This window comes from Halyomorpha halys, unplaced genomic scaffold, assembly GCF_000696795.3.
Source record: "Halyomorpha halys isolate HHAL.00 unplaced genomic scaffold, Hhal_1.1 Scaffold498.1, whole genome shotgun sequence".
Taxonomy (NCBI): domain Eukaryota; kingdom Metazoa; phylum Arthropoda; class Insecta; order Hemiptera; family Pentatomidae; genus Halyomorpha; species Halyomorpha halys.
The window spans coordinates 126,576-142,355 of NW_027113382.1; the positions used below are offsets into that span (position 1 = coordinate 126,576).

General features: G+C 32.6%; 2 protein-coding genes across 8 annotated transcripts in view; one reads left to right on the forward strand and one right to left on the reverse strand.

The window, feature by feature from the left end:
- Positions 1-8,466, reverse strand: LOC106683598 (protein disulfide-isomerase A4). Its single transcript, XM_014425168.3, has 6 exons — positions 8,125-8,466; positions 5,645-5,830; positions 3,219-3,357; positions 2,802-2,960; positions 331-456; positions 1-251 (listed from the first exon to the last, which is right to left on the reverse strand). The coding sequence occupies exons 1-6, from the start codon at positions 8,255-8,257 to the stop codon at positions 50-52; spliced, it is 945 nt and encodes a 314-aa protein (XP_014280654.1). The 5' UTR covers positions 8,258-8,466; the 3' UTR covers positions 1-49.
- Positions 8,467-10,972: 2,506 nt separating this feature from the next.
- The window catches only part of LOC106683597 (pleckstrin homology domain-containing family G member 5), an 84,831-nt gene continuing 80,023 nt past the window's right edge, over positions 10,973-15,780 (forward strand). For 2 of the 7 annotated variants that reach the window (XM_014425167.2, XM_014425166.2), the window contains exons 1-2: positions 11,229-11,847; positions 14,520-14,594. In XM_014425167.2, the coding sequence (XP_014280653.1) occupies positions 11,822-11,847; positions 14,520-14,594 (101 nt within the window). In that variant the 5' untranslated portion in view covers positions 11,229-11,821. Of the gene's footprint in view, positions 11,075-11,224; positions 11,848-14,479; positions 14,595-15,780 lie in introns of those variants that run through there. The other 5 variants (XM_014425158.3, XM_014425156.2, XM_014425157.2 and 2 more) reach the window with 5 other exon arrangements.

A 15,780-nucleotide genomic window follows, 5' to 3' on the forward strand; every position in this document is an offset into this window, starting at 1 on the left:
TGTTTTAAACTAAGAAAATATAAAACTGACACAATTGTTTACAAATTTTTCATTTACTTTTCTTCTGTTTTTCAGATTTCGTACTGTCTTTGAGCACCTTATATTTCTTATCGCCTTCTTTTGGCTTAGCGCTTTTGCTTCGTAATGCATAAATAGCAAAAACTAAAATAGCCAAGAAGGAAAATATAACTAAACCAGTAACTAGAGTAGATTCTTTCAGTAAATCTACTATCTGTTGCACTAAATCATCACTGAAAATAACAAAAATGTGTTATTACAAGTTTGTTATAATTTGTAAGCAATAATTATAACAATTAGAGTACTACTCACAATGGAGATTTAGGAATAGGCACTTTTTCTGATTTAGCATTCTTGTACCAATCGCTTGCAAATGAGACAAAAGATGGAACATCATGTTTAGGTATGTTGTAATGGTACATCTTACCCAAGCGGAAACTATAACATAAAATTAGTTATAAAGCTTAATAAATTAATAATTATTGTAGCAAGTGTTAGAAAAAATCAATACATTTAAATTTAAGTTTAAGTACAGTATTTATACTCTTAGTGTACAAAAACTTAATTAAATTTACATAACTTAATTTAAAACTCCGATGTTGGTGTATCTTATAGTGGCCAAGATGCTGAGAAGATCCTCTCCTCCACTGTCAATATAATTCGAGTAATAATAACACAGAATTGGAAGTATTATTGGAGCGAAATTCATCCCAAACACAAAAGGAACTTGCATTTACATCAAAAATGGCTTAACAAGCATTTTTAAATTGTTTAAAATGATTAGGAAAGATTCAAAAACAAACAAATTGGGATCCATATAAACTGAAGCTGAGAGACTGAAGCCTATTTCGCATAAGTCAAATGCTGCTTGCCTCACAGCGGAACCTGTCTGTTAGGGAGCATGTCCCTCTGGGTTGCAGATTGAGGGACCCCTTCTAGGAGGGGAGGTCCGAATATAATGAATAAGGATCCGTGGACAAACAGGTACACAGTTCTGGGGGTATATTCTGGCCACCCATTCTCCGAGGGGATATAAATAAACAGAAGGCCAGTTGTTCCGAGGTTACAGGGCCTATTTAGCTGGGCTAATCACCCTCAAAGTAGTTCTAATGATTCACAGTTTATTAAGTGGCCTTGGACAGAATGGAGCTGTTGGATTCCATGAGGGTATTGGCAAGGGACTGGAGCAGATGGAAAGCTTGGATTTAGGCACCTCCACGCTGAGAGGCACTGAGGAGGAAGAAAAAGAAGAAGAAATGTTGCTTGCAAGGCATAAAAAGAATTGTTGCATAATATAGTTACTCATGATGAAAAATAGATTCACTACGATAACCTAAAGAAGACAAAAAATGGAGAAAATTATGAGGACCACCTCGCCTTGCTTCAAAATTGACAGCCAAACTTCATGGAATATTCATGAAAAAAATTCTTGTATATTTGGTGGCATCAGCTTGGTGTCATGAATTATGAGTTGCTTAAACCAAGTGAAACCAATACTAGAGATCTCTACCAAATACAATTAATGAGATTGAGCCAAACGCTCAAGGAAAAAGGTACTCAGACACGAAAAAATTATTTTTCTACATGGTAATGCTTGTCCGCATGGTACAGCACCGGTCAAGACCTGTTTAGAAAAACTTAATGAGAAGTCTTACCCCACCCACCATATTCACCAGACATTGCCCCTTCTGATTATCACTAGCTCTGGTTGATGGCAGATGATCTGTCTCAGCAGTGCAACCAAAAATTGGGTCAATTCATGGATAACTTCATAAGACGAAAAGTTCTTCCTATATAGTATCAGAATGCTATCAGATAGATGGAAAACAATCATGGCTAATAATGGACAATACTTAGAATAAAAGGTAATGTACCATTCTTTCACAATAAATTTTTAATTTTTGATAGAAAACAGTGGAAACTTATTTGTACCTCTATACATAACATTCTTTAATTTTTGTGTTTAGCCCAAATATTCATTTAATTATTTACATAGCTTTTACTTTACTTTAATTAAAAAAAAATTTATTTTTTGTGTAGGTCATGGGTAGTTACCTCTATTGCTTCCTTTTATTGTTTAATATGCTTAACTTTAACATCTAACTCAAATCATTAATTTTCAGCAACTTACAGCTCACAGAATGAATTTAATTTACAAACATAATATCAAAAATGTCCTGTCTATAAAACTTCTCATTGACTTAAAATTAATTTTTTTTTTTTTTTAGATAATGGTTAAATATATTTTTTCATCCCTCATAAAATTTTCATAAGAATACTGCCGCAGAGTCTCAGAGACTCAGGAACTTCCCAACAGGAGAGATGTTTGTTCAGTGAAGATCAAAACACTGTTGTCCGTTTTGGTTACCAAATTCAGGAGGAGAGAAGTGTGGGAAGATCTTCAACCAAAGCCGGATAAATATATGCACAAATAAACTAAAAAGTGATTCTGGAAGACCCAGCACAAGCATCATAGTATTAAAGACTGAATCACATAAGACGGAAAGTAGAGATGAGTACTTTGTCAGCACCCCCTGAAGTGGTAGGGAAACTACTGTCGTGCTAAACCTATTCCATTGCAATAGCAGCAACTTCCATGGTGGAAGCTTTAAGAAATGGCTGTCATGACAACACTTACTGCTGACTATCCAAAATGAACTTAAATTATAAAGTCGGCCAACACTCAGCAAAGGACAAATCCGTTATACCCTTGGCTATTTATTGTAAGAAGGTTTCACTGTAGAAATTTATTTAAGCAAATACAATAAATATACATCACTTACAAGAGGAAATAAGGCACTTGGGCAACATTAAATCTTCTAGCAGTTACAGCGGATGTTTTCTTATTGAGTCGTGCAACATTTAATCTTGTCTTCAGTTTAGCACCAACAGCTTCCCATCGAGCTTGTAATCTTTGACAGTCAACACAGTCATTTGTATAACTGAAAAAGAAAAAAAATGGATATAAGAAAAATTTATAAGATAAAAGAGAAAAGATGAACAATTAAAAGAGATTTGTTGCCTTACCAATATAAATAAATATTTAATTATTTTTAACTTGAACTATTTTCTCACTAGCTTCTATCAGCGTAGTTATATTTAGTTTAAATGACAGAAAAAACTACATTTATATAAATTTAAATGTTATAATTACAACAGTTACATAATTTTATTACAACAATTACACTTATGGAACTTACAACATAATAAACCAGTCGCCAGTCGTTGCTCCAGATGCTGCTTGTGTCAAAAATTCAAAATTTTCATCTGATAATTCTTTTACTATTGGATCCTTGTTATCAGAAAATACATGTAATATTAAGTCTTCATTGATATCACCTATAATAAAAACATATTTTCAAAAAATTAAATAATTAAGAATAGCCAATATTATATAAACACATATACAGACCAATCTTGATAATTCAATAAAAATACTAGACCGAAAAGTTGTTGGGTAATCAAATATTTTGGACTACTTGAGGCTCATTTAAACAATGCTAGATAGGGCATTAAGGTAAGGAGTAAATGGAAGCTAAATTTGTATTACTAATACACTGAAAATTCTCTCAACCGAAATTTTAATTTAAAAAAAAAAATATTTGTCCATAGGTCATCCACGACTTTTCTTCCAGACTAATGCATAAATTATCTATTAATCTGGAACCATATTTACAGATTACCCGAGGATCATCATCAAAATTTGACATATTAGGTTGTAAAATAAGTTTGTAGAGTTTTTCAATATTTCAATTTACCCCTCTCTGTGTATATAAAATCATGTTTAGTTGGTCAATCATGTTTACATATTTTAAAAAAGAATTAGTTAAGGTGCTTTTATTCATCAGTTTCAACCAAAATTCCTTAGCTTTAAGTAGTATTTTGTGGCGTTTAATGAGTTTTTATTTCCAAAAAGGAAAATCTGCTGCGCAGGTTAACAAAATTTGCAGTGTGTATGGTGATGATGCCTTAGGAGAAAGCACCATCCATGGTTTACTCGGTTCAGAACCGGAAATTTTGACTTGGAAGACACAAAGCGCTCGGGTCGTCCTTCAACTGTTGATGATGACTAAATTCAAGCATTGGTCACAGACAACCCTCCCTCTACAACAGGGGATATCCCAGAAATGCTTAACATATCTCATGCAAGTGTCTCAAATCATTTATGTCTCATAATCGCAAAGGCATAGTTTTCCATCACAATAATGCCCATCCCTACATGTCTTTGCAGACCTGGCAGAAATTATTGAAATTTGGCTAGGATGATTCCCTACCCACACTATTCACCAGACCTTGCCCCAATAGATTTTCATTTATTTCGGGCCCTTCAAAACTCTCTTAACACTTTAATTCGAAATGCACATAGAGGAATTCATTGCGCAAAAATCTGAGAAGTTCTGGGAGGACAGAATTAAAAAATTACCTGAAAGATGGCAACATGTAATATATCAAAATGGGTCATATGTAACTGATTAAAAATATTTACAAGAATCTGAAGCTTTTATTGAAATCACCAGAAAAAAACGCTATGAACTTATTTTAGAACCCAATACAATCCACCAATTTTCAAATTTGTATCCTAACTAGAAATCGATAGTTGAGACAAAATGTCCTTGGAACAATGCATTGATTTTTATTTTATTATTAATAGTATAAAAACGTGTTATTATTTTTTAATATTATATGTATTACTTATTATAAGCTTTCTAGCTTGTGTTCAGAGAGGAATGGAGAGCTCTATCACCCCCCTTTCACCTTGGAATGCTCCCAACCATGTTTAGTACTACCCTAGCTTCGACCAGCTACGATCATTCTGGGTTCTGCTACCTTTATGTATTTTTATACTCCTTCAAATTTTTTTTATTTTTTAATTTATTCAAATTTATTTTTGGAGTATATAAATTTATGTATTATTATATTTTACACATTTCAAATAACAATTTTTACATGTTCTTAGGTTTTTAAATTTATTAAAAAACTTTTTTTTACATTGTTTTGGATTATTTCACAGGCATAAATGTTTTATAGAAAATGTGATAATATACCAAACCTTCTAGAGTCCTTATTCAGTAATTCATTTATAAAACCTGCAAATCTTCAATTTATCAGCTGATTGCATAAATAGATTTAGTTCCATTCACGGGTGATGACAATAATTTTAATGGTTAAAAAACAGTTATTTAAACTTTATTTTGCTAAATATTACATTTTATATAACGTATAATGCTTAACTTAAGAGAAAAAAATATTTTAAAAGAATAATTAAATAAAAATCATGCTTCAAAGTGGTTTTCCAGGAAAGCCCTGGCAAAGTGTTAACAGAAATATCAGTAAAATCATCTTCCTCATCTGTGTCTATTACACAGAAGTTCCGATGTATTTCTTTATAGAGGAAAAATAATAACCACAATAGGGATTGTTAACCATTAATTCACACTCATGTTAGAGGAAAACTCTCACCCTTCTCAGCTTCCTTGCTTTCCACACTAGGGCCTGTCGGTATGTTTTTCCTTTAGACATCATGAGCATGCCATATATCTGACATGTAGATTTCACAAATAATGGGCTATCAAGATTAATACTGTATAGATATATAAATTTTGGTATAAATAAAGCAATACAATACCATCATATAGTAGAGGAACCCCGTGGCGGAAAAACACGAGTGAAGGTTCTTTAGTTGGGTTGTACAACTTAACTAAATAACTGTTTTCAGCTTTGACAACCCAACAGTTCAGTGAATCTACCAAGTCTTCTCGGATATTAATAAGAGCACTTTCAAGCTTTTCACATGCTTCGCAATTAGGTTTGGCTGAAATAAAAAAAGCAAAATGTAAAATTATATATTCCAAACAAAAATAGAAAACATGGTCCTCTCTAATAATCGAAATGTATTAAAAATTAATTATAGGAAGATGGTACACGTTGTGGTGAAAAAGGTATACAAAATATCAGGAAAAAATACTTATTTTCAATGATGAGTAGATAGTTTACCGAGGATAATATATATGAGGAGAGGATGATTAGGGTTTCGGTGAGTGAAGAATGAAAATAAGTAAAATCTTGTATATTAGAGCCAGCTTTTCGGCCAGTTTCATCCCTTCATCAAGGCTAAGAACATAAGGCAAGATAAGAACCATAATTATTAAACAGAATTACAGAAAAACCAGAAACATAAGAAGATAATATAGGTACATAGTAGTATTGAAGAAAATGCATAGTGTAATATTATAAGAATATTGAAACATTATATAATAATATACAGGGAAAATAGTAGTATTAAAATTAAGAATGAAAAAAGAGAATATAGATATGAGAATTAACTAAATAAATACAGCTACAAAAATGGATATTATTTAAAATTGAAGTAATATGGATAATTTTTTTCTTCTACAGCACAGGAAGTAGACTATTATGCCATTTTCCCTCTTGCATCACAATACAAGTTTACTTTTGCCTTGTTGGATACTTCTCAGACTAATACACATTAAAATATGGTCCCATCTATGTCACCCATGTTGCTTAGAGGGTGTCAGTGAATCTGTGATGCCTATTTGATGGAGGTGTTTTTGAAGCAGATCATGTCCTGTTACTAGGTGGAAAAAAGCTCATCCCTCAGCTCTGCTAAGATTGCCTTTCAAGCCTTTTTTCAATTACAGGCGTTTTTTTTTAATATTTCTTGATTTAACTATCTTAAAGTCTCCTCTACCCATTTAAACAAATATTTAAAAAGTGATAAAGGACCCTCACTCCCTGGGGGTCTTACTAGGGTGGGTCTGGGCAGGAAAGATTGCCTTTTTTTTCGTGTCATGATTTCCTCTTGTGAGATTGTGACATGCCGTACATCGACCAACCTACTCACTATAATTGTCTGTTTGAGAAGTCAGATAAGTAAGGCAATCACAAACGGCAGGAGTGGAGGGTTTGACATTGTTTATCGATTTCAGGCGCTTTTATTGTTATCCTCTTGGTAACATAATATAGATAATATGATATAATATCTTCTTTATATTTCCTATATCATTTCAATTTTAAATAATTTCCAATTTCGTACCTGTATTTATTTAGTTGACTCTTATAACTATATTATTTTCTTTCTTCATTTTTGATTTTAATACTACTATTATCCCTATATATTATTATACCCAGTTTCAATATTCTTATAATGTCATACTATGCATTGTCTTCAATATTACTTATGTACCTATATTATCTACATCTTTTATATTTCTTTTTTTACTATGATTCCATTTAATCATTATGATTATCCTTTTTTTTTTTGTTTCAGAGCTGAAATTCTTCTTGGTTCTTCACCGATTTCACCCCCATTCATCTCCTCCTCATAAAGTATTTAAATCAAATCATAAAGATCACTTGATACAAGTGAGGACACAGTAGAAGAGGAGATAAAGAAAAGGTTGAATATAGGCAACAATGGTCAATAGGATCACTCCAATACGGAGATGAGTTTATGCTCATTCATAAAAGATTAGATAGTGGTCAACCACTGATGTAGGTTATAATCTGTCCCAATACACTGATTCATATTTACTCCCGACATCAACTAAAAGGGATCTCTTGGGGGGTTGGTTTAGCCCCATCATAGCGAGTATAATAAGTGAAAGCCAGGAGTGATACAATTTAAAGAGTAAAAAAAGTAGTATAGGTTAAAAACAATAGGACAATGCTCATTAGTGATAATAAACACACCAATCATGAGGAGTGACACTTGTGTACTATTGCCTAAACATTTAATGTAACTAGTAATCTTAAATGTTTAAGTGGTATGAAGAATTAGTGAAACTGCCTTATTTCAATACAAAATGATCAGTTAATAAATCAATTAATGAACCAATTCACATATATACGATTTATTTTTAGTAAAATATCTAGGTAATACAGACATCGAAAAGAAGAAATAAATTTCCTCATTTAACTTTACCATATTGCTGTTTTTACAAGGACTACATTCACATAAGGCACATCCATAAAATCAGAAAGCTAATGAGGTATAAACAAAGATGAAACATTTAACCAGGATAAGAGTAATTTCTTGTAGTTTTTTAAAAACTATTTCTAACTAATGTTTAAAATCTGTGTACTCACTGAAAAGAACCACCACAAATTTCTCATTTCTGATCAACACTAGAAGTTCTTCTTCATCGACCTTTTGCAAAAATGATTGGTCGGAATAAGAAAATTTTAAAAGAAAAAGAAAAACTATTAATTTATAAATCATTATTAAACTTATCAATGTTTATTTTCTCTATTTATATATTTTCCCTATTAAGGCCTTATAATTTCAGGTAGTTTTATAATTGTGTTCTATCTTTCGTGCTTCAAAACATAAATTATTAATCCCATTTAATCTTCCTATGGTAACTACCTGCTCACGCATAAATGGACAACACTTTCATATTACTCACTCCCACGAAAATTCAAAATTTGAACCATCACTAGTTCTTCGTTCGGAAAAAAGAACGACCAGCGAGCTAATACGTCAAAATGTTAAGATACATGAAAAGGAAAAAGATTTACAATCCGTAACTTGTTTTAATTTAAAAACAAACGCATTCCATTTTTACCTCGTTGTTAATATTTTTCTTCCTTACTACCAAAAATTAATGAAGAAAATTATATAAGAAATGAAGAAAAAAAATTGTTCTTCTGTTAAAATTTGTCAGGTTTTTTTTTACGTTTTAGATATTTTGTTTAAAAATTTATATCATTAAAATAGAGAAAAAGTTTATACGAATTTTGAAACAGAAAATCGATATAATAATCATTCAATAATAATTGAACAACATGAATCAATTTGGAAACCTTGAAGATAATAAAATAAAGGCTTAGCGAACCCAAAGGTTCCATGCCAATACCACCAATCTCTACATTTATCTTTCCAGTGACACCTCTCCAAACCCAAATCCACTAAAACTGTTTTAACGCAATCCTCCGATCTACGTTTCGGTCTAGCCGTCGGTTCAGTGTTTATTAATATTTTAGGAATCCATTCATTACCAAGTCCCACGACTTTACCCGCCCATCTTATTCGCCGCAATGCAGTAACCTGTATTATATTTACCGGATGTAGTTCCTTCAATTCAGCAATGTGTAAATCCTACCGGTAATTCATCCTTTTTCGGTCCTAATATTTTACGTACTACTTTATTTTCAAAAACCTTAAGGCGCTGTTCTTCACTTAGTGTAAAAGGCCACGTTTCGTATCCATAAAGAACTGTAGGAAGGCTAATAGTTTTGTAAATTTCACCTTTCAAGTTTCTAGACAGAAGGCACCTTGAACATAAAAAAATTAAGTTAAAAAATGATTTTTAACAATCGATTCGATTTTTATGAAAATGGTTTATTAAAGTGAAATAATTAAAAGTAAAAGGTATAGAGTAACTTACTATTTCTAGTTCCATCTGAGTCTCTTTAGGGCTCCACCAAGATTTCGCTACTTGGCATCCTGGTATTTTTGGTATTGTTATTTCAACCTCTTTCCACCTTCTTTTTCTAAGACCCTCAAGTAATGAGAACTGGTTCTCCTTATTCTTATACACTGGTGACCCCGACGTGATTTGAAGTCCTTTATGTGAAGAAGTCAGACTTAATACACTGGTGATCATGAAGTGATCAAAAAGCATTCGATTTGATAAGAAGTCGTTTCACAACGTATCTAGAGTCATAAGTTTCGACTAAACTGTCAACTGATGTGGTCTGTACAATGACTGATAATAATCTGACATAAAATTTCTGTTGTTTATCTATAGTTAAATTAATAACATCGTTAACAAGCTTAAAAAAGAGAAATATGGGAACTGTATGAAAGCCTCCGACATTCGCGGTATACCTTGAAGAACACATTTAGAATCATAGCTGAATGCGTTCATTCACTCACGCTCCTAGAATGATAATTAATACTAGACTTCATATAATCTCCTCATCGATCGAACGCAATAGGCTGGTGGGAACGATCGAAGATAACACACTTCTTATGAGTCCTATATAGTCCCTCATTCCTATTCACGAACCAATTGCAGCCCATCCGATGTAGTACTACAATATTAGTCTATGAAAGGGTTAAGAAAGAGAATTTTCTAGTGAGACCTGTACTTACTTACTTCGTCTAGCTTTGTACACAAGATTCCCTTTCTACTTCTTTATAAGTCTTCTTCAGATATTGTCTATGAGTCTACTGAGATTGCTAGTTAGTTTCTGGCGAGGTACTGATATACCAATGCGCCTATGTGATTATTCTAGAAATTGAACGGACAATTTTCTTTTTTAACATGTAGGTTTTTAACAGATTTTTATGCATAAATGGAATGCATGTATGAATGAATGGATGGGAAGGAAGTAATGGATTATTACGTACTGCGTTGGTGGAAAAATTTTCATGGCCATTTACTTGGTATTGGGTTTTTATTGAAGGTAACAAAAGGATTATAGAAAATAAACAAAGGACGATTCTAGGAGGGTCTAGATAGCCATAGGGTTCCTGTAATGAGCCGATAATAGATTATGAGTACTTGCCTGCCGTCATTGAGCAGATAAAGCCGGCGTCCTATTTGAAAAATAAGTAAATGTGTTTTAAATATATAAGATTCAATATTTAATACAATATATTAAAGATATATTCTTGTTATTTTAAACACGTTATTATTTAGTATGTGTATCAAAAAGACCGCTGTATCAATTGCCGGATGGAAGATCACGTCTGAGGTGTCTTCAAATGAAGGCAAATTTGCGCTATCTGGGGGAGAGGAGAAAGAGAAGATATGTGTCTCATAGGAACGAATGGACGAGACCGTTTCGGAGGCCAACAGATCTGCAGGAGCTATATTGCCATTATACGTATTAAAAATTAAAAACACTTAATTTCAATACTGTATATTAAAGGGGAATTCTTGGTGTTTTATACAATTTATTGTTTTGTTTGTGGAAATATGTTATTATATGGTTACACGAAATTCGATCCGTAAAAATTAGCTTAAACTTACAGCAGTCATATTCGCTCGTTACAAATATCTTCCTCCATAATCACAAGAATCCTAGGGTAAGTTGTTAAAGCCTGGTGTGACCCAGAGTCTTTGTTTACAGGTATTGTTTGTTAATTGAATTCAACAAGTCTTAACAAGGTCGTTATTAAATATTTAAATTAGCATTAGAAATTAATTATTTTAACATATGTTTCAAGGGTAATTTAGTATAAAATGATTTAATAATATAGATAGATATTCAAAACTAGGAAAAAGGTTATATTTTTTTTATGAGTTTTGATAACAAAATATAAGTTTGTTGTAAATAATACAAGGGTTGGCTAAGGTTTTATAATTGGAGTATTTCTTGGCTACTACGGATCTATGATTTATAAAAACTGAAGCCATTGTTAGGAACGATATCTTGCCACGTTTCTAGAAGCAGAGACTTCAACAAATACTGCTTTGGTACCAATATTGGTTAAATAAATATTTTACAAATTTATTTCATGTGGGATTGCTTATTAGTATTTAGTATTCATGCAAATAGTAACAGAACAGTTCTGATGAATCTTCTTTCATACACAAGGAAATAGTGGGGGAGACATTGGTCTACAAACATAACGTTTGTAGGAATTTGTTTTTGGGTATTATGATTAATCTATTCAGATGTTTTCGCTGTATTAAACATCTGAATGCTTCTAAAGGCACTGAGCTCTAAATTATCAGACACCATCTTCGGTGACTGAACAGTATCAACACAGTACAGATAAATATTTAATAAACGGTGAAAAAATTGTTCAAATAACGATTCTTGAGAACATATGGAGAATATCCCACTAAACCATAGGTAATAAAAAAAGACATTTTTTTCTAAATAGCTGCTTTGTTTTGATTGAGGCATAACTTAAAAACAAAAATTCTTACTTGAAGTATTACAGTAGACCGCGGTTGCTTTACGACAAGTAGGATCATTTTTGTGCAATTCGTACTGAGAGTAGAGAATGTAACCCTAATCTTTAGTACTATCTTTAAAATACGTCCAATAAAAAAAAGGCTGTAGCAACGCCAAAGCAAAACGGCAATACACGAATTTATTGCTTTAAATATTATCAATGACAATTTTTCTATGTACTTTATAAACATGATAATACATCGCCCAGCAACAAGATACAACTCAAAACCACTAAATTTAACAAGAAAAAAAAATTTGATGAAAGGATCACAATCATTGTCAAAAAACAGCCAGAGAAACCTGCTCTAATTAAAATGAACTAATTCTTGTTTCACAAGTCCAAAACCTGTCTCTGTCATAACAGCACTGAGAACTACCCCTTCTTTTGATCTGTCAGTAATCATTATTTAGAAAAGAAAAGTGACAACACGGCATCAAAGTGAAACTGAAATAAAACAAAAGATATTTATTTTTTTTGTCACTTTCTTCTCTTTGTAAATGGGCGACAAATAAGATATTTTTATGTTTCAAATTAAAAAAAAATGTTATAAATACTCGAACACTATCAATCGTCATATTCTCTAAGAACAGACTTGTAACGACCATACTACTAGCTGTGGTAACACTCAAGCTGCCGATTGACCATTATATACTGGCACGACGCTATCTAGCTGCCATAACAAGAACTACTACAGTCGTTAGGCAAACATTTATTGAAATGTATATTTCTTGTAAATACTTTTATCGTACAAACTAATAACCATGTTATGTGTTGTAATATTCTCAAATGTATTATTAGAACTAATTAATATTACACGAAAAACTTCTGATCCACTAAAAGCTAACGTCTTACAGATAGCATCTCTTGATGGCGTCTAATAGCCTCAGAGAGAGATAAATTAGTGCAACTTGATAGACCAAAGTGCGTTCTAGTATTAAATTTATTTAATAAATAAATAATAGTAGGAGGTAAGAAAAGAAAAAAAAAAGATCAAAGTGCAAATTTCCCCTTCAGAGAATTCTCCTCCTTAGGAGGCAGTGAGTAATATATACATAGTGGATCAGTACGTTCTAGTGTTATTTTTGAAAATGAGCATGTAACTTTTATTTCACTGTGCCTTCCCTGGATCTCTCCACCTTCCTAAACCTTGCCTTTTTTTGTAAGGACCTACGGCCTGTTCCCATAGATCTTGCCTACTCCTTCGCGACAGCACGATCTTTCCCTGTAGAGCGAAGTTTACATCTTTTAGCTCTTGTAAGACTCATCCTGTCCATTTACCTTCTAACCAGCTACCTAACCTGTATGAACACGCATTGTCGATGCCTTGTTGTATAGAGTACCTCACATAATTAATTAGAGTCAAAACCATCTAATCTAACACTAACACCTCAACAGGCCTGTTTAAAGACTTAATACAGTGCGATCGGAAAATGAATTACAAACTTAAATATGTACAAATATAAACCATCTTCTACAGGACTTCTACATTCAGGCTCCGAGGTTATGATGGGCTGGACCCATAGCCCAACGTTTTTCGTATACTCCCATGATTCTCGTCATTGTGACCTTTAATGCCCAAAAATAAAGCAGATCGTCTCAAAACTAGATTTAGTTTCAATATTCTGGCTAAGGTTATTTTTTATCTCCTTGCCCTGTGAGGAACAGTGAACCAACTTTTACGTGTTTCCGATAATTTACTTTGAGGAAATACTTTCTCATAGTATTCTCTTTTGGAATCGTCACCCATCTTCAGTTAATTTTCTAAGTAGTATGCATTAGTGTTTTATCTTAAAACTGTTGAGGATCTTAACTATCCGTGTCTGTATATTCTTAGAAAGTCCTGTTTAGCCTTCTATTTCATAAGCTTGTTTGGTCACTTCATCTCGTTGGAGTCAAGAAGTACTTACTTCCCCTGCTTCATGCCAAGGAGATCCGTCTTTTATGTCTACGCCATTTTGGTTCTGGTTCTCTGTTTGGAGGTTCAGGGACCTTAACAGTTTTGGACTGAAGTTTTTGCACTCTCCCAACGGATAAAAACAAAAAATATTGTGCACCACACGTAAGTAGAGGCTGAAAAGAGCTGCCTTCTCATCGAAAAACAGTTTAGAAAACTAACATAACGTTCTCTATATTGCGTTTCAGTTTAATATAATACGGTCAATTTTATCGGGTAAAGTCTTTTTGAACTGATGCAAGGATAGAACGATAGGACGTTTGTATAAAATTAATTATTTTTTTTATTTTTTTTTTTTTATGAATCATTAACAAAATTAATCTCACTATTAAAACTGTTATGCTCAACTATTAATTCACTAAACTCAAACGATATGAGAGACAGCAATAACAGAAAAATAGCAAATGCTGATAGCACGCTTTTCATTCAAATGCTGAAGGAAACCGGGGATACATTTTTTCCATGTAGAAATAATATCAATTCTTCATTTATTTAATTTAAATTTGAAGTTTTTTATATATCATTAATTAAATAAATATTTAATAATTATATAAATATATTTCTATGTTAAGACGGAATAGCGGCCCTGCACTGTGACACCGGCTTTTTCAGAATGATCAACCCTGAGGCTGCTAATCAAGGAGAGCATGTAGTGAGGGCGTGCTGTGTTCATAATTGTCGATCAGAGTAAGTTGTGTTGCTTTTAGAGAAACATTATTAAATTCCAACTCTTTTTTGGAAACAAGAATGTTTTAATTTATTCAGTAACTCAATCAAGACGCCCTGTAAGGGTTTAGTTTTAAGAATAAACACTTAAACGTTATTATCCTGCCTCAAAAATAATTGCGTCAACCTGTTATTAGTTGACGGGCTGCCATATATTTGAAATTGTTACCAGCACTGCTGGCATAGCTCCAATAAGCATTTCCACTGAAGGAGAGAGCGATGTTGGTTGAGGCAGTAGAATGAAATGGACTCCGGTTCAGACTGGCAGTCCTCATGGAATAGTCATTTTTACCTCTGAGTTTTATACGCATAAATTCGATTTTGATGTGGCCTGTTGCCAAATTTGAAACTTACGAAGAAGGGTGTAGCGACACCGTTACCTACTGGTCTACATTTCAATTACTGCAGCAGCCAAAGCCACTATGGCCCGGCATGATGCAACCTACTAGCCAACTCGGGAATATTACTGGTACTAAGCAAACGCTGTATATTAATATTTGTGTACGCCATATATTAAGATTACAGACTTTGTCATAGATGCAAATGAATGATGATGAAATATTAGTATTAGCTACCAGTTCAAATCTATAAAATGCTTTGTACATAATTAAAACTGCGCCATTACTTTTTTGACCCTGAAAATTTACTTTTCATGTGATTACTTCTAACTCATCATTGAATTTCAAATATTAATTGTTTATGAAATCTAGTTTTCAAGCTTCACTTATGAAAGTAATATTAGTTCTGGAAAATATCTTAATCCTATTGAGATTTGCTGGAAAAGGGGCCAATACTTTTTTGACCCACTGTACTTATATTAATTATAACAACCAAAATTACTACCCAAATCTAACTAGTAGAACATCTAATCGGGTACTCAACTGAATCGTTTTCATTTTGCAGTATTCGAAGTTTACGTATATGTTTAAAGTATTTGTATATACACATGTATCCGATGTCTACCATCCAGTGGGATGCATAAGACAAACTAATGGTTATGGAAAAATACCAAAAGAGTTATGATAATGATTTTTAAGTTGTTCCAAGCCTGTAGTATGTATCCCGATATATGACATCGGGATACATACATACATGAATCATTAAAACGAGAAAAAAAAAAACTAGCAATACTGTGACTCATGCCTCT